Below are 20,215 nucleotides of genomic sequence, written 5' to 3' on the forward strand. Positions count from 1 at the left end.
CGACAACATAATAAATGACAACCAAACAAACCTAAAGCAGGTTGGGACTCCCCACTCCAAACAAATATCAAAAATAATCGATAAGGAAGAACACAACTAATAAAGCTATCAGAAGTAGTGGTGGCAAGGAATGAGCGAGAGCGAGAAGTCTGCTTCCATCCGTTTTAAAAGCCTGATGTCACCAAATCAACCAAAAGAAAACTGAAAAGAGAAAAAAAATACAAACAAGATCAATTAAAAGTAATATTTACGGGCAGGATTGAATGCCACCTGTAACAGTTACCAACATTTGGGGAAAATTTCAGGTCAGCAGCACCTTTAGAAATATGTTTTCTAAGAAAAATAGTGACCTGTTCAATACTTATTTCCACTGCTGTACATTTATTCGCACTACATTTTTTTATCAAATATTAGTACTTTTATTCAAGTATGATTTTCCAGTACTGTTTCCCGTCTGACAACAAAACGAAGCTTTTAGAATCTAGAAGAAACATTTTCATTGATGTTTTGCAGTGTTTTGTTGCCTTTGGCGCTGGATACTGTAGCACGGTTTCAAGACTCGCGTGTTTTTGGAGAGCACTTTTAAAAGAAGTGTCAGAAACTTGGTATTGAGTGAAGGTCATCTCAGCACACAGCAAAAAAAAAAAAAAATGTATATATGAAAGAAATGAAAAAGCAACCAGCAATGCGTTCAGATTTAAATCTCTCTGAAAACCTGAGAGGAAAGATGAAAACAGTGAGCAGGCAGTGTCGAAATCTGGGAGAATTAAAACACAAGACGATCAGGCCAAACTGGCAGTACAGTAGTGTGGGAAGCTTATCCGTGGCTCTGAACACTGGATTGCAGCAATTCAGTTTGTGCCACAGAATATTAAGTGTACGAGGGAAATGCTGTTTTGTTTTCTAGGTGGAAGACATAATTATGTGCATGCAAATTTCAGCAGTGCTACTAGTGTAATTAATGATTGTGGAGACAAAATACTATTAATTTGTCTGCAAAAATGTGCTTTCCACCGTGAGGATGCATGTTTTATGTGTATTTTGTTTTTGTCTGTATTAGTGTCTTGAAGAATGCAAGTGTGGCAGCTTGTTCGGCAGCCTGTATTGTAGCACATGTTTCTGGTTCACTCGCTCACTCTCTCTTTCTGCACTTTCCGTATTGTTGCCAGTTAGTAATAAAAACCATGTGGAACAGACTGAGAGATGGATAGAACTGCTGTATTGTGTGTGTGAGAGAGTCCAGTCCTTGGACTTACATCACTACATTTTTTTTTTTTTTGTAAATGCAGTGCCATTCTTAAAGGAACAGTTCATCTAAAAGGAACATTTTGTCTTTACTTATTCACCCCATCTCGTTTCAGTCCTGTGTTATATTTTTAAGAGCGCAATTTTAGTCTGAATATCAGGATTTTTCTACATGAAAATACACATTTGTTTGTGCATATTGATATAGACAAAGAAAAATATAATATTAAATACTAATATAGAATATACAGTGCATGCGGAAAATATTTATAGCGCTTCACTTTTTCCACATTTTTTTATGTGACAGCCTCATTCCAAAATTAATTAAATTAATTTATTCAACATTCTACAAACAATAATAATAATAATAATAATAACCCATAATGAAAATGTGATTTTTTTTTTTTTTTTAAATGTTGCAAATTTACTAAAAATAAAAAAAACCTGAAAAAATAAAAATAAAAATCACATGTACATCAGTATTCATAGCCTTTGCCGTGAAGCTCTAAATTGAGCTCTAAAGAGCTCAGGTACATTCTGTTTCCACTGATCATTCTTGAGATGTTCCAGCAGCTTCACCTGTTGTTGATTCAGTTGATTGGACATGATTTGAAAAGGCATAGACCTGTCTATATAAGCTCCCAGGGTTGACAGTGCATGTCAAAGCACAAACCAAGCATGAGGACAAAGGAAGTGTCTGTAGACCTCCGAGACAGGAATATCTCAAGGCACAAGGCTGGGGAAGGTTACAGAAACATTTCTGCTGCTCTGAAAGTTCCAATGAGCGCAGTGTCCTCTATCATCCATGAGTGGAAGATGTTTGAAACCACCAGGACTCTTTCTAGAGCTATCCGGCCATCTAAGCTGAGTGATCGGGGGAGAAGGGTCTTAGTCAGGGAGGTGATCAATAACCCGTTGGTCACTCTGTCTGAGCTCCAGCGTTCTTCTGTGGAGAGAGGGGAACTTTACAGAAAGACAACCATCTGTGCAGCAATCCACCAATCATGCTAGAGTGAAAGACACGGAAGACACTCCCCGCCTGGAATTTGCCAAAAGGCATCTGAAGGACTTTAGACTATAAGAAGCTAAATTCTCTGGTCTGATGAGACTCAAATTGAACTCTTTGGAGTGAATGCCAGGTGTTAAGTTTGGAGAAAACCAAGCACCGCTCATCACCAGGCTGACACCCCGTGAAGCATGGTGGTGGCAGCATCATGCTGTGGGGATGTGTTTCAGCAGCAGGAACTGGAAGACTAGTCAGGTTAGAGGGAAAGATGAATGCAGCAATGTACAGAGACATCCTGAATGAAAACCTGCTTCAGAGTGCTCTCGACCTCAGACTGGGGCGACGGTTCATCTTCCAGCAGGACAATGACTCGAAGCACACCGGCAAAATATCTTCACAACAACTCGGTGAATGTTCTTGAGTGGCCCAGCCAGAGCCCAGACCTAAATCCTATTGAACATCTCTGTAGAGATCTGAAAATGGCTGTACACATTCACTTCCCATCCAACTTGATAGAGCTTGAGAGGTACTGCTAAGAGGAATGGGCAAAAATTCCCAAAGGCAGGTGTGCCAAGCTTGTGGCATCATATTCAAATAGACTTGAGGCTGTAATTGCTGCTAAAGATGCGTCAACAAAGTATTGAGCAAAGACTGTGAATACTGATGTACATGTGATTTTTTCAGCTTTTTTATTTTTAATAAATTTGCAACAATTTCAAAAACTATTTTTCCACATTGTCATTGTGGGGTATTGTGTGTAGAATTGTAAGGAAACAAATTAATTTAATATATAAATGAATTTTAAAAAATGTGGAAAAAGTGAAGTTGTATGACTGTATGACTGTAGATACTGTGTGGAGTTTGCAAACACATGTGCTATAGGTGAATTGAATAAGCTAAATTGTCCGTAGTGTATGTGTGTGAATGAGAGAGTATGGATGTTGCCCAGTACAGGGTTGCAGCTGAAATGGCATCCGCTGCATAAAACATATGCTGGAAAGTTGGAGGTTCATTCCGCTGTGGCAACCCTTGATTAATAAAGGGACTAAGCCAAAAAGAAAATGAATGAATGAAAATTTATAATAATGTAAATAATATAGATTTAAAGTATAAGTACACAATTGCAACATGCAATTTTATTTTATATATATTTTTTGCATTACAGCACTCTCTTTGATAATGAACATGTTGTTAAAATAAACATTTTGTCTTCATTTATTCACCCCATCTCTTTTCAGTCTTGTGCTTTATTTTTAAATGCACAATTTTAGTCTGAATATCAAGATTTTCAAAAATACACATTTCACATTTTAGGGTTTTTAAAAATACATATTTCTTTGTGCATATTTATATATGTAAGAAAAATATAATAATACCATTTTAAAATGCAATACTAGTGCATTTGTGCAATTTTTATTTATTATTACTATTTTTGCATGGCCATTTAAAAAACAGTATTCTCTTTTATTATGAGTGTATTTTTTCACATAAAAATAATCAGTTTAAAATGGCATGAGAATAAATTATTTGACTTGTTTGAAATAATATTGCATGCACTGTCTTATTTCACATAAATGTAGGTTTTTTTTTAATTCCCCGTCCATTCACATATTTTTCATCCATCCATCTCTTTTTTTCCCAGCTCCACATCCCCATCCTCTCGTCCCTTTGCTGCCCCCTGCTGCCACATCACAACTTTCATTTTTGCATTGTTTATTGATTCCATCCTCTTCATTCAGGTCATGCTTTGTCGGTATGTTTTAGAGACTTTATTTATACGGATTTAAACAATATTACCCATTTCATTTTTGGGACTAATTTTTAAATAAAATATACCATCATAGTAATTTTTAAACATTAGTGTAAAAGTTATATTTTTAAACATTAGTATTTTATATTACTTTTAAATTTGTGAGAGCTTTATTTAAAAAAAAAAAAAAAAACATGTTTACAAAGGACTAAAAAGCAATAAACTGAGACAGACCAACATCTGATCATCATATAATGCCTACAACCACCACTGTAAGTAATAATTAAACCTACAAATACAGTATTTTGCTATAAAATGCAGTGGCTGTTATGAACATTTCACCACTTTTATTTAGATGATGTTGTTAATTCTCCTATTGTTTTCAATTCTTCAATTTATACGAGGTGCTAATAATTTTAATTTTAAAGCGATTGCTGATTATTGCGAGATCACAATGTTTGAGGCTGTCATTTGTTTCTTTTACTAAAAGTATATTTGAAATACATGTTCTCCCCATGTTTGCATGCGGTAGAACAGTGGTTCTCAAACTGTGGTATGTGTACCAATAGTGGTACGCAGGCTTCCTTCTAGTGGTACGCGGAGATATCAAATGTGTCACACAGTATTTATATGCTCCATATATTTCAAAATTTATCAAAAATGATTTATATATAAATATGACATATAATAATATTTATTATATAACATGTAGCCTATATTTCTGATGTCCAGGCAACATTTCCAGGTGTTCATGAATTGGCTACTATATATTAATACTTTACATTTCAGTATAGCAATTTTCTTTTTACTTTTTACGAACATTAACCTACCATTTTTAACTTTTTAAAAGCACATTTTAATTTTAAATGTTGACATTTTTAGTTAGTTTTTTTTTTTTTTTTTACATATAAGCACAGTACACTACAGTGTTAACGTTCAGACTATTTATAATGTTTAAAATGGCTGACAATAATAAATATTCTTAATAATAGGAATTAATCTGCCAAGTTTTAGAACTGTGCAGAGCTGTAGCTGCTTTACTGGGCTTACTACGCCACTGCATTTTAATATTGCTCATTATGGTGGTACTTGGAGAGACACATTTTTTTCTGAGGTGGTACTTGATGAAAAAAATTTGAGAACCACTGCGGTAGAACATGCGGTACAGGTGAATTGGGTAGGCTAAATTGTCAGTAGTACATGTGTGTGAATGAGTGTGTATGGGTGTTTCCCAGAGACGGGTTGCGGCTGGAAGGGCTTCCGCTGCGTAAAACATATTCTGGATAAGTTGGCGGTTCATTCCACTGTGGCGACCCCAGATTAATAAAGGGACTAAGCTGAAAGGAAAATGAAGGAATGAATATTTGAAATCTATATATAAAGGCCAGATGTAAAGCGGTGCCTCTCCACTGAGACATATGTTGTAGTGCCATAGTGAGGCCTGCAATCTATTGCATTGGAAAGAAAACTATGTAACCATGGTTACCGTTCCACTCATATTCTATTGCCATGGTTACAACTGTTCTCTAACTGTATCGCCATAGTGACAAGTGTCCTTTCGCCCACAGGGATAACACAAAGCATGGCCACAGCAGCAGACACGGTAAGAACAGCTGCAATCATGTCAATAGCATGATCGACTGTGATGTACAGTACTGCTTTGCATTCCTTTACAGAAGTGTTGCGTGCAATTAGTTACAAAGTGACAGGTTACTGTAATTAAATTACTTTTCTGCTGAAAAAGTAAAGAAAGGGATTACTTTTAATTTTTACATAGCTTATTTACAGTTACTGGCATCACAGTGGCGCAGTGGGTAGCACAATCGCCTCACAGCAAGGTCGCTGGTTCGAGCCCCGGCTGGACCAGTTGGCATTTCTGTGTGGAGTTTGCATGTTCTCCCCGAGTTGGCGTGGGTTTCCTCCACAGTTCAAACACATGCGGTAAAGGGGAATTGAATAAAATAAGTTGGCCCTAGTGTATGTGTGTGAATGTGAACGTTTTTTGTGTTTCCCAGAACTGGTTTGCCGCTGGAAGGGCATCCGCTGTGTAAAACATATGCTGGATAAGTTGGCAGTTCATTCCGCTGTGGTGACCCCAGATTAATAAAGGGACTAAGCCGAAAAGAAAATGAATGAGTGAATTACAGTTACTTAAACTTGCGTGAAATACTACAACTACATTCAGTCATTCAGTAGATGCATTTGTTTAAAGCAACTTACAATTGAGTACATAAATACTGTACATAGGTTCAACAGATCTATATAAACCAATCCAGAGAAGCAGAGTAATATATATTTTGCTGAATATATTTGCTATTTTCAACTAAAGAACATTATTATTTATTAATAAAAGTACATATGGTTAAGAACAAAAATGTATTGAGAAATTTGTTGATGGCAATATAAGATATAAATTCAGAGAAGCAGAGAAACTGTAAATATCACACACACACACACACACACACACACACACAAACACACACACACACACACACACACAGTTGAAGTCAGAATTATTAGCCCCCCTTTGGATTTTTTTTTTCTTTTTTAGGTAGATATTTTTCATATTAACTAAAAAATCTATTTGTCTGACAACTGCGCATGCTTAAGCAGCAATGTATTTTAAATGTATGCCAGTATGAAATATGGTGCCATTACATTGAAATGTTTTGTATTTTGAACATGTATATTTTTTATATATTTCTTTTTTTATACATACATACATACATACCAGTTAAAGTCAGAATTTCATTTATTACATTTTTTTTCTTTTTTAAATATTTCCCAAATGATGTTTAACAGCAGGTAAATTTCACAATATGTCTGATAATATTTTTTATTCTGAAAAAAAGTCTTATTTGTTTTATTTCGGCTAGAATAAAAGCAGTTTTTAATTTTTTATGAATAATTTTAAGGTCAATATTATTAGCCCCTTTAAGCGATTTTTTTTTCTGTCTTCAGAACAAACCATCATTATACACAAACTTGGCTAATTACCCTAACCTGCCTAGTTAACCTAATTAACCTAGTTAAGCCTTTAAATGTCACTTAAAGCTGTATTGAAGTGTCTTAAAGAATATCTAGTTGAAAATATTTAGTCATCATGGCAGAGATAAAACAAATCAGTTATGAGAGATTAGTTATTAAAACTATTATATTTAGAAATATTGAAGAAATCTGCTCTCTGTTAAACAGAAATTGGGGAAAAAAAATAAACGGGGGGGCTAATAATTTTTGACTTCAACTGTACACACACACACACACACACACACACACACACACACACACACACACACACACACACACACACACACACACACACACACACACACACACACACACACACACACACACGTTTGTTTTTTTAAACAAAACTAAAAGTTTTAGTTTGACTTTAATTTCTATTGTCTATGCCAGGGGTGCCCAAACTGTTTCGTATAAAGGGCCTAAAACCAAATATCATTAGGAGCTGTGGGCTGAAGATAAATATACCAAACTATATTACATTAAAGTTGCCAAGGGTAATTTCCTAATTTATTAGAAAACAGTATTTTAAATCATATTAACTAATGCAGTATAACATTTAAAATGATATCTTATTGCAATAAAAGCATAAACAACCACATTTATAACAGTGGAGTGTAAAGCTAAATAAACTAGTCAAGCAGAACCTGCCTTTGCCTTGATTTGTTCTCTATCCGTCGGGTGACAGTATGTATATTTAAACTACATCTGATTAATTGACATCGTTTTATTGAATCATTTCAGCAAGCTTTTGACAATAAAACAAACAAACAAAAGGTTTAGATTTGAAATCACAATCTCTAAACCATCCCCATCATTCTTCCTCTCTTTTCAGATGGCATGGCGGGCCAAATTAAAGGTTACCATGGGATAGCTTTTGTCAACTGGCCCTAGTTTGGGCATCCCTGGTCTATGCAATGAGATTTAAGTTCATTTTTACTATTTAGTAATTACTTTTTGATCAACTAAATTGATTACTTTTTAGACAAATTAATTAGAGAAGTTATATTTTTGAAGTAACTTAACCAACATTGCTTAGCAATTCATGAACATGTCCTTTTGTCTCCTTTTTCCATAGGAAAGAACTGCCTGTTGTCTGCACCCCTGAAAACTGAGGACCCAAGCCTGATGCTCAGATTAATTCTGCTCAAGAATATCATAGTGAGAGGAGAGAGATTACAAACTTACATGCTGAACTGGACTTAGCTTACAGTTAAACTCAGCCCGGAACCATCGCTGATACGGAAATACAGAATATCACACATATAAATACGGAAATCCTGATCTGCGATTTTGGGTGTAATGAGCCGTCTGTCAGGTCGTCTGCGCTCTGGAGGTGTTCGCTTGACTTGTGAGGCACTGCCAGAAAAGGACTGCAATGATGATGAGGGACCCTCTCTATGGGAGGGGGATGCAGAGCCCGAGGCCACATCCATGGGACCCAGCGATGCTAATCCAGCCAGCGCACTACATTACAACTTTTATTCACCTCCCTCTTTAGCTAATGGCCTGCGGAACCATGAGGAGCAGCTCCGACGTAGAGCAAGGAGACGCAGACCGACAGAATACGTGGAGCAAATACACACACAAGAACAAACGCGCATTCAGCAAAACACACAACCACAGATGCACTCACACACACAACCAAGCACACACCTGCAGCCTCATACACACATTCCGGTGGATGCACATTTGTGGGTGGACACGAACACGCTAACACATAAGCACTCGCAAAAAGGCATGTGCACACCTACTAGCGCCTCACTTATGGAGCTGGATCCCTCCCTTATCCCAGAAGATTTATCTTTACCTTCTAAGACTGAAGTGCATAGTGTACAGGTTCAGCCTGCCCCTTTGTTACACACCACCATGGACACAAACACTTTGACACCTCCACAGTACAACCCTTCCTCCTTACCCAAGGAGGAACACAATTCGTGTAAGCCAGAAATGGACGACAGCACTGGCCTCGAGCATATAAAAGGCCAAGCCGCTGCCATGACCTCTGTGGAGGCTGAAAGGAAGTATACACTACGCAGCTCTGGTCGACCACGTTTTCCCTGCCATCTTCGGAAATCATCCCGCTTACGCAGAGCTCCAGAAGATCACATGTTCAAACGGGAACTGGACCAAAAGGACGAAGAAGAAGAGGAGAATATAGTGTGGAGAACAGAGGACATCAGTCAAATAGTGGAACATCTGCCAGAGGTGTGTGCTGCTGAATCCTCTTTTGAGGTTTTACCACCAACAGATACATCAGAAGACATTACACCAAATCACAGCATGATAACATCAGAGGCAGAGGGCAGTGTTACTCAATCAGTTAGAGGGAAGCGACAGGGACGTTATATAGGTGTGAAAAGGATTGTGGTAAAAGTAGCCAGAATACCTGTTCACATGAGCCGACGTCAAAAAAGCTACAAGATCTCATCCCTGGAGCCTGTGAGTGCTCCACCCCGAGGAGAAGGGGTCACAACTGGAGAAGGGCCTGAGGGGGGTGTAGGGAGTGAGCCAGTACCTAACGTGCCCCGAGAGCCCACAGCACTTCTTCGCATGAAAAACAATGGAAAGAGTGTGATGGTAATGTTTCCGCCAGGAGAGCTTCCTGTGATCTTGAAGCGACGCAGGGGACGTCCTCCTAAACAGGCTTTACCTGGACAACCTGACATGCATGAAACTAGAGTCGGAGCGGCCAATGCCGCAGAGCCTAAAAAAATCAGGAGGCGGCGAACTGTGAAGCTGCCATCTCCGCAGCCCTCGTATGTTAATGACACCAATGATGTTAAAGTAGAATATGCAGATGTCCTCTCCAAACTGGCCTTTTTGAACAGACAACCACCCAGCACAGGCCGCTGCTCCCCTCCACGCTGCTGGACCCCAACTGAGCCTGAGACTTTTAACATACCACCAGAAAATCCATCCCTTTCTACTCTTTTGCACCGCCTCACAGGCTTCCGCAGGAGAGGCGGCCGAGCGGGCTGCATGGGGAGTAGAGGAGGGGGAGCAGCGGGAGCATCCAGTTCCTTTAAAAGGTCATTCAGTGACTTTTTTGAAACAATTGGCAAAAAGAGGAAAGTCCCTGCATCTGAACCAGGAACCCCTCGAAAAAGAGGCAAGGGGGCTGCTGGGGGAATAAATAGAGCAGCTTTAGCTGACTCTGCACAAGGTGAGAAAGTTAGAAAACGCCGGCCACGGAAGAATGGGGCTTTAAAAAATGGTCCTGGTGTCCAGGAGCAAGACTGGCAAAATGAGAACAGTAGCTGGATAGGAAAAGGAGATATTCCTGAGAAAGCAGGTAGTTATCAGAGTCCATGTTCCCCTCGTGGAAGCTTTCAAAGCAGCGACGGTACTAAGGGTGGCATGTACCACAGCCCAGGTATGAGAGGAGTGGGCAGTGGAGAAGAGTCTCAGGGTCTGTTTGCAGGATATTTTCGCTCTCTACTTGACTCTGATGACTCCTCTGATCTACTAGACATCTCTATGTCCAGCCCTGCTGGACGACAGGAAAGTCGTAAGCTTACACCAGGATATGAGGGTGGCAGCCCGGGTGCTGCTCATCGTTGGTCTCCTGCCTTTCCGAAAAGAAGTCCTAAAGGAGCAGCTTGTCTTGGGGATGGGGCACAATTATCTTCACCCCAAACTCAAGGCAGCTCGACAACTAAATCCTCATATTCGTATAGTGTCTCACAGACTTCTCCCACCCCATCTTTCCCTAAATCCCCTGCACTCTTGCTTTCCCGTTCACCCAGCTCTCCACATCCATCAGGAGGTTTTCCTCAATATCCGCCAAATTATAGTGCAGGGGTTCCTCAAGGTGGAAGCATTTATCCCCTCCCTCAACAGCAGCAACAACAGCAAAGGCCAAGTGACTGTAGCTTTACATATGGCACAAAAACTCCCTCTGTTCCCTCTGCACAGTGTCAGATGAGCTATTCCAACTACCAGGGCTCTGCCAAGCGCAATTATAGCAGCTATCCAGGCCCACCCCATTCAACCACACAGCGAGGAGAATCTGGCCCAACATCGCCAGGTGGAAGTTATATGTCAATGTCAAAGTCTAGCCCTTATTCCTTATCCTCTTCTCCGCCTGAGGGTTGCAGACAATACACAGCTCAGTGGGGATACAGGCAAGGAGGAAACAACTGGGGTGGTGATGCATATGGTAGTCATCAGTTCCATGGTTACTCTGAATATGGAGTAGCTGGAACTGGATCAGAATCCAAAGACATTCTGGACATCTCAAACTACACACCCCAAAAAGCCAAACAGAGACCCTGCCTTGACACACTCTCTGAATCCTCCTCAGACTCCTCGCACACTGGAGGAGGAGGAGGAGGAGCGAGCGTTGTTGGGCCAGCATTTCGCCCAAGGGATGTTCCAATGCCTGAGGGTCAGTCTAGTCTTTCAAGCCTGGAGAAGCTAATGCTGGACTGGAATGAGAATTCTGCAGGCCCTTCTTACAACTGGAGTCAGAATGTACTTTTCCAGGGAGGGGCAAAACCAGGTCGTGGGCGAAGAAAAAAGTCTGAGGCTCACAATGAGAAGGAATCATGCTCTCTTCCCCCAGGATCCCCTGCCAGCCCTCCTATGCAAGGAGTAGGGCCGAAACGCAGCTCTACAGGTGGCAGACAGCCCAGGGGGGCAAGAGGCAGGGGAGGATTCTCTCCATGCCAAAGAGATCGGCCACCTCCAAAAACCAAATCCCAAAAACCTTCAGCCCCATCAGGGTCAGGGCAGATGGGATCGGGAGCTGTTTACCAAGAAGCACTGGATTACTACAGTGGAGACAGCAGTAGCCTATCACCCCTCAGCCATGCTCCAGAGTCCTGTGAATACCCGTCTCCATATTCTGTCCACACTTCTACCCCCTCCTCAGATGAGAGATTTGCTCATGTCTACCCTCCAGACTCTGCCTCTGTGTCCCCCAGTTTGTCAATTCAGTCAGACGCCCTGAAGCAGTTTCCTAAATCTGGTCCTACAGCACAGACGTATGGGCATGCTGCCAGGACGTTTAGCCCAAACCTTTCCCCAACCCCTCGCCTCTTGCCGCAGTGTGGTTCTGCAATGAGTCCACATCGGGTCCCGAAAGACCAGTTCTCGCAGTATGACTCCCCCAGTTACAGTGGCTCTCCCTGCTGGTATGGGCAAGGAGGAAGTGTCGCTGGCAGCCCCCAAAACTATGAGGAACAGCGAACACCAGCAGTCTCTTTGCCCTCACAAAAGCGGGACATGTCATTGATGGTCTCTGGGATGAGAATTGCATCACATACATCGTATCCTTCCCCTTTACAAAGAGGTCCTTCCATGTCAACTTCTTGTGTGAGTGGGACTCTGGACTCTTCCCCTCAGCATGAAGAGATGGGTTACCATGGTAACTTGGAGAGCTATGCACCCGTTGGACAACGTTATGCACCCCAAACAGCCCGGGGAGGGGTACTCTGCCAGCTTCTTGACCAGCCCAGCGATGAAGGCTTCACCGTCACCAGCCTGTAGTAGAAATGATCTTGGCACCCCTAAAGAGGTAAGACACTAACTCTGGGACATAGCTCAGATTGTAAATGTATAAGATTCTTTAAGAAAAAATTTGACACCATGTCCTAACTACATTTGACGTGACATGATTGCAGTGACAAGTAATTTGTCTGTCTGCACAAAACCCGACATGACAGAAAAAAATACCAGATACTATCCATTCAGAAGCACAGAATAACCCCCCCCCCCCCCCAGTTATATATTCTAGGTATTCTCTATTCTTCAAGGTATATATTCTAATAAATACATTTTAAAACTCTTTAATATTATTAAAATCACATGCTGAGTGACTAATATTTGTTGTCACCGTGAGTAAAAATATTTGTTGAGTCACAATTCTAACAAATATTTTCAAATAATATATTTGCTATTTTATTTTCAAGATGAGGAGGTAAACTATTTGATTCCGTATTTTTAAATGGTAATAAATGTCATGTATAGTGGTATTCAAACTCACGTTAGCAGCATTGAATAAAGCAGATGGTCAGCACCTCAGGTTACCATTGAGTACGTTTACATGGACACCAATAATCCGATTTTATTAGACCATTTCAATGTGGTGATTTCATTGGCCCGTGAACATATCCTGCTTGTTTCATATCTGTAACAAGAGGCAATTCAATCACAATTTGATGTTATAACAGCTATCATAACATTGTTTATCAATATGTGGAACTTTCTGGACTCTTGAGGCTATGGAAATTTAAAATGTAAATCAGGAAATACATCAGGACCATTGTTATTGTTCACATATTGTTTACATACAATGGTCTATATGATTAAGACACTACTCAGATTAATGTAAACTGAGATTTTTGATGCATTTAATCTGATTAAATGATCAAACTAAACAGAAATCAAATTAAGACATGTGTCATATGGGGATTTTAGTGGCACTATTGAAGTGCAGTACAGACATGTAAAAACCGCAATCAAACTGTTATTGTCGTGTAGGATTTTTGCTGCAATTTGCGACAGCATAGTCTATACACACACGGCTGTTTGACTCTATTCTCTACACCAACCGAGTCAGTGAAGGACCACAGACACCTGCATCACTAAACGCAGAGGGTTTTTTCCCCCATTTTCCCCCTCTTCCAGCAGTTCATATTCACATCCAAAATCTCGTTTGTCATAATGAAAGTGAAAGTGGGCGAGGCAGTGGCGCAGTAGGTAGTGCTGTCGCCTCACAGCAAGAAGGTCGCTAGGTCACTGGTTCGAACCTCGGCTCAGTTGGCATTTCTGTGTGGAGTTTGCATGTTCTCCCTGCCTTCGCGTGGGTTCCCTCTAGGTGCTCCGGTTTCCCCCACAGTCCAAAGACATGTGGTACAGGTGAATTGGGTAGGCTAAATTGTCCGTAGTGTATGAAAAGTGTCCGCTGCGTAAAAACCTGCTGGATAAGTTGGCGGTTCATTCCACTGTGGCGACCCCGGATTAATAAAGGGAGTAAGACGACAAGAAAATGAATGAAAGTGAATGAAAGTGCCAAACTGCAGTTAAAGTCGACAAATTAAAAATGAAACACACGAAATTACACGAAACTCCGAAGGAAATGCGGATAGCGTGGTGACATTAATCGAATTATGTGCTATAACATGTAAAACGGGATCATGAAAGGAACATTCAAAAAGCAGCTCATGTAAACACCTTCATTTTATTCTCTTATTCAGATTAAGACCAATAATTCGATTACTGATGTTCATGTAAACAAAGTCAGTGTCATAGTAGTACTGTTGTTTAGCCATGACGAAAGGACAAAACTCCTTTTAACATAAAAAAGTGGCAGCATCAAATCATGTAGTTAGGGCATGGTGTGATGAAACCACAGTCTATATTGTGGTATAAAGTAGAGTTGAAGTCAGAATTATTAAACCCCCTGAATTATTAGCCACCCTGTTTATATTTTCCCCCAATTTCTGTTTAACGGAGAGCAGATTTTTCCAACACATTTCTAAACAGAATAGTTTTAATAACTCATTTCTAATAGCTGATTTATTTTATCTTTGCCATGATGACAGTAAATAATATTTGACTAGATATTTTTCAAGACACTTCTATACAGCTTAAAGTGACATTTAAAGGCTTAACTAATAATAATAATAATAATAATAATAATAATAATAATAATAATAATACATTTTATTCAAAGGCGCCTTTCTGGCAACTCAAGGACACCGTACAAAAAAACAAGAACAATAAAACAACAAGGGAAATGATAAAAAGTATACACAGCAAAAGTGCAGATAAAATTAGTTAATTAAGTATTAAAAGCCATCTTAAATAAGTGGGTTTTGAGTCTTGATTTGAAGTGTGAGAAGGTCAATGTTTCTGATGGCAGGTGGTAGTGAGTTCAAAAGCCGGGGAGCAAATTGGCTGAATGCTCTATTGCCCATAGACGATAGACGAGCAGAGGGAACAGAAGTGGAGGGAGGAAGAAGATCGCAGGGTGTGGGAAGGAAGAGAAATGTGGATGAGGGCAGACAAATATGGAGGGGCTAGATTGTGGATGGATTCCCTGAGATGGGTTGCGGCTGGAAGGGCATGTGCTGTGTAAAAACTTGCTGGTTAAGTTGGCGGTTCATTCCGCTGTGGCGACCCCGTAATAATAAAGGGAGTAAGCCGACAAGAAAATGAATGAATGAATGAATGAATGAATGAATGAATGAATGAATGAATGAGATTTTGGATGGCTTTGAATGTTAACATCAAAATTTTAAAATCAATTCGAAAATGAACTGGTAATCAATGAAGCTGCATCACAGGGGTGATGTGACCAACTTAAGTTTACGGAGGGACTTATGAGTAAGACCAAAGACAAGGAAGTTGCAGTAATCTAAACAAGATGTGACAAGGCTATGGACAAGAACAGCAGTGGCATGAGGGGTAAGAGAAGGCCGGAGACGGTTATTGTGGCGTAGGTGGAAGTAGGTGGAACTAGGTTAATTAGGTTAACTAAGCAGGTTAGGATAATTAGGCAAGTTATTGTATAACGAGGGTTTGTTTTGTAGACAATGGAAAAAAATATAGCTTAAAGGGGCTGATAATTTTGACCTTAAAATGTTTTTTTAAAAATTTAAAACTGCTTTTATTCTAGCCGAAATAAAATAAATAAGACTTTCTCCAGAAGAAAAAATATTATCAGACACACTGTGAAAATTTCCTTGCTCTGTTAAACATCATTTAGGAAAAATTTAAAAAAGAAAAAAAATTCTATGGGGGGCTGATAATTCTGACTTCAACTGTATATATATGATTATCCCACCCTCATTTGTTCTTTTTTCTTTCCTTGACAGATGAAATGGACAGTACCCTTTTCATATTTTTAATCTTTTTTAAAGGACAAGCTTTGGAAGACGCAGTTAGACTGAAGAGTTTCAGAGCTACGGACTAAATAAAGACTTCTCCAGCAGTGACAATCAAGATCCAAATTCATACACATGGACAGACGCACACAGAAACATATGCACGAACACACACTCTGTGCTATCGAAACGTTCACTTACTTGCATATACTTTTTCATACGCTGACTTGCAACTGCAAATGCACGCACAAAAAGACAGTCTTGCAAACTAATATTGCTATACAGCTTGGGCTATAGGGACGTATTAAACAAAGATCGGACACTGCTCGTTTCACAATGAAAACATTTTGAGGAAATGCAGGATGTCCCCTTGATTTAGAGATTCACACATGTTTCAGTGATACCCAATAACCAAACCAATTGGAAAGACCATGCTGAGGTTTTTGTCCTGCTTCCTCTTTCTCTGTCTGTTTCTAATCTCAACGCCTCCTCTAATTCAGTCAATTGGGGATTCTTAATCCTAAAAGGTCCATTTGCTTCAGCGTCTATTAATGGTGACTGCACAAACTCTGCCCTCTTTTCTCTTTTAAGTTTTTATACCGCATTTGTACATAAGCTACTCAATTTGTTCCATCACTTGAGAAGCTCACTGCTATGAAAACAACCGAATCTCAGAGTCCTGCTGAAAGAGACATACTGTATGTTAAAACAGCAACGTCAAGACAGCGTTTTCTTTTTAATTTGAGGATCTGCTCTAAAGACAAATGAGGGAATTACCAGTTTTATGTGGCTTTAAATTGTTGAGCTTGGGTTTGTGCGAGTACAGTTTAAGTAATCTTTTTTATCAGTGGTCTGGTCCCACGGGAATGTGTCTAAATTCGATCCCTACAACCGTCGCTCTGGATCCGCAGCATGGTCACTTTGTGCCCAACATCCAGCTCTCATTTGTGTGTTTTTTATCATCACAGGAGGACAGACAGACACCCCCCCCCGAAAATATGCTGTCTTCGTCAAGTTGTGTAGAGGCCAGGGCACTTTCCACCCTGGATATGAGGATGGCCTGGAACTCAGGGTGTGGACAGTGCATATTCTCCTCCTCTTTTTTCTTTCATCCCTATGTTCGTATTTCTTGTGGTCCGCTGTGTCGTACAGTGATTTTTTGTGATGAAATATTGTACCTGTCTGTTCCATATACTGTATCTGAGGTGAAAATATTTAAATACACATTCTGTTCTGATCATTGTTTAATTTTGTTCTGCCTCTACTCTGTTGCTGGGGAAGACAATCACAATTAAATTACATGGCCAAGAAGGAAAGTAATTAATAAAAATGTAATAAATATTAGCCTGAAATCATAATCACCACCACATAGAAATATTATACATGCAATATACAATGTTCAGCATATATCTTTAAATTCATATTTTTAAGCTTTACAATATTATATTTGTGCATATACATACTAGTTTTTAGACCGTTATAGTAAATTATTTTGTCAGATAAGCTCCAGATTTGGCTTCAGTACTGACTAATCTAATGTACAGTATATGCACATATATAATATTGTATAGCTTCCTATTAAAAATATGAATTTAAAAGATAGATTAGTGAGTGGTGTACTTATATATGCTGAGCGCTGGAGCTATATTAGGGATGCTTCTATCAGGAGTTTTGCAGCCGATACGAGTACCGATTTCTTGTCATGGTGATCGGCTGATACAGAGTACCGATTCTGATGCTTTAAGCTTTATAATGCATAAAGCACATTTTCCCCCTTAGTATGATATATATATATATATATATATATATATATATATATATATATATATATATATATATATATATATATATATATATATATATATATATATATATATATATGGAATATGTTGCATATATGACATTTTATATATGTGGAATCCAAATATGAATTTGTTTCTCATACAGTGCTCAGCATTTAAGAGGAAGCTATACAATATTTTTCCAGAGATGGGTTGCGGCTGGAAGGGCATCCGCTGCGTAAAACACGTTCTGGATAAGTTGGTGGTTCATTCCGCTGTGGCGACCCCGTATTAATAAAGGGACTAAGCCGAAAAGAAAATGAATGAATAAATGAATGAGCTATACAATATTATATTTGCGCAAATACTGTACATTAGATTAGTCAGTACTGAAAGCAAATCTGAAGCTTATCTAACAAAATAACTCCAGGATAACGGTCCAAAAACGAGTACACCTAAATTTATGTTATATAAAAATAATAAATACAGGGAAAAATCAAGAGAAGCACAAAAAAATTGAAAACGTTTGTTGAAATTTTGTAGGTAATTTCTTTTAGCAATATTGTCTTGAATTTAATTGTATTTTCCTTCAATTTCTAAATATGTTTGGTGACTAAAATATTATTTTAATAAATATTTGTTTAATAAATCATTTTTGTTTAAATGCATCAAAATACATCGCCTATATTCACTGAGAAATGGATAAAAATATTTATTTTCAAAATGGGGTGTACTCGGTTTTGCTGAGCACTGTATATGTAATTTGCATACATTTCTATGTATCATTTCCCTATATGGCCCGTCACTAAAATACCAGCTCTTATGCAGATATCTGTAAGTTAAAAATCCCCCCCCCCCCCCACCCCCCAAAAAAAAGTCTTTAAATTATTTAATCTCATTATGATATATGAGTGAGTGTGCAGCATAATAGAGATCAAACCGAATGGATCATTGTAATTTTATACGGGACAAAGACTTCTTCCAGTAATGTTATCGATATTTTTTTCCCTCTTGAACGAGCCTGTTTTGCAATTCGGATGAGTTCAGATGAGGACACGAGCGGCGATTTGAGAGAGATGCAGAAGAGGCTGTATGGGAATTATGAAATTTATGGTAGCGACGTGATCGGAGTTGTGAAGTGAGAATGGTGCTTTCGTGTTTTATTTGCTCAGCTCTCCTTTTTGATTTTCTGTATTCCTTTAGTATTTCCATTGATCAGTGTGTATGTGTGTGGAATTGGAGTGTGCAGAGGGTAAGGGAGGGAGGGAGGTTTGATACATTAACTTTAATTTCTCATCCTTGTGCTGCCCCTCTGTGTTGAGAATGTGAAAATATTGGACAATTACATCAGAGTTATATGCAACAGATCAACCCAAGGGACGTATCTAAAGACAAATGTTTGGCTTTTTGTCAAATATTATATGGCCTACACGGATGCTGAAAAAGAAAAAAAAAGAGAAGAAATTCTGTGTTTAAGAAAATATTGTGTTGCAACTGTCTGGAAATCGCTTATATGTTTCATTAGATATGCACATGATGCAAACATGTTCTTTGCAGCACCTGACTATATCGAGTTGTTATATGTTATTTCATTGTCACTTTGTATTTATATTAATACAAAAAAGCTCAAACAAAAACTTTATGCTGCTTTTGTCACTCTACAGTGCCACCAATGTTGCCATTAAACACTGCCAGTTTTAGATTTAAACTAAAACGCAATTAATATGCATCTGCTGTTTAAACCCGTGCTTAAAGAGCCCCTATTATGCATTATGAAAGGTCTTATTTTGGTATATTATATATATTATTTGGTACATATATTTGGGATTCTCCAAAAAACACTTTCATTGTCCTATAAAATGCATTTATTTTGCTTAATTATCCCAATGACTCTCATTTGATTCGTTCAGCGATTCATTTGTTCCCAAACCCCTCCGTTGCAAGAGGCTAATCTGCGCAGATTGGTCCGATGACCGAGTCTATTGCGATTGGTCGACTGCATTCGGCGTGAGACGGAGAGAAACGCCTAGGGGTGCGTGTCCCAAACAACAAAGTAACTCAAGGCTGAACTATCATAGTACGATGCATCATTTGGGAAAAGAACGATGTAGTGATGAGTGTTTCCCAACACCCGAAGTTTCTCTGTCACGGATCCGTCGTTTGAACCATGTTAGTTATGAATAGTTAAAATATATAAAATATATATTTATTAACAAATGAAATTAAGTATTTATTATTAATAGGAAATGAAAAAAAATCCTATTTCAATAATATGATAATTTTTTTTATTTATTATTATTATTATTACGAAGTAGGATATTTATTTAGTTATTTTTTATTTTTTTGAAAGTCTACTTTTACAATTTGACACAATTTGTTCTAACCAACAGGCCCATGTCATATACACTACAGATACTTAATAAATAACCCAGTATTAATTAAAAGTATTAACGTATGCTATGGTTTTTGGAGACGTAACATAAATTCTGCTTTTAAATAATAGGTCACAGATAGCTTTCGTCATGAGCCACTGCTGTGTTAAAAATGACAATGTTTTCAAAGTGCACTGCACTTA

General features: G+C 38.7%; 1 protein-coding gene across 2 annotated transcripts in view; it reads left to right on the plus strand.

The window, feature by feature from the left end:
• ahdc1 (AT-hook DNA binding motif containing 1) overlaps positions 1–17,107 on the plus strand; it is a 61,702-nt gene extending 44,595 nt beyond the window's left edge. Inside the window, exons 3-5 of one of the 2 annotated variants that reach the window (XM_087296058.2) lie at positions 5,570–5,604; positions 8,104–12,546; positions 15,851–17,107. In XM_087296058.2, the coding sequence (XP_087152184.2) occupies positions 8,328–12,518 (4,191 nt within the window). In that variant the 5' untranslated portion in view covers positions 5,570–5,604; positions 8,104–8,327 and the 3' untranslated portion in view covers positions 12,519–12,546; positions 15,851–17,107. The remainder of the gene's footprint in view (positions 1–5,569; positions 5,605–8,103; positions 12,547–15,850) is intronic. The other variant, XM_087296059.2, reaches the window with a different exon arrangement.
• The last annotated feature ends 3,108 nt before the right edge of the window (positions 17,108–20,215 follow it).

This window comes from Danio rerio, chromosome 19 (assembly GCF_052040795.2).
Source record: "Danio rerio strain M-AB ecotype USA chromosome 19, GRCz13ab, whole genome shotgun sequence".
NCBI lineage: Eukaryota > Metazoa > Chordata > Actinopteri > Cypriniformes > Danionidae > Danio > Danio rerio.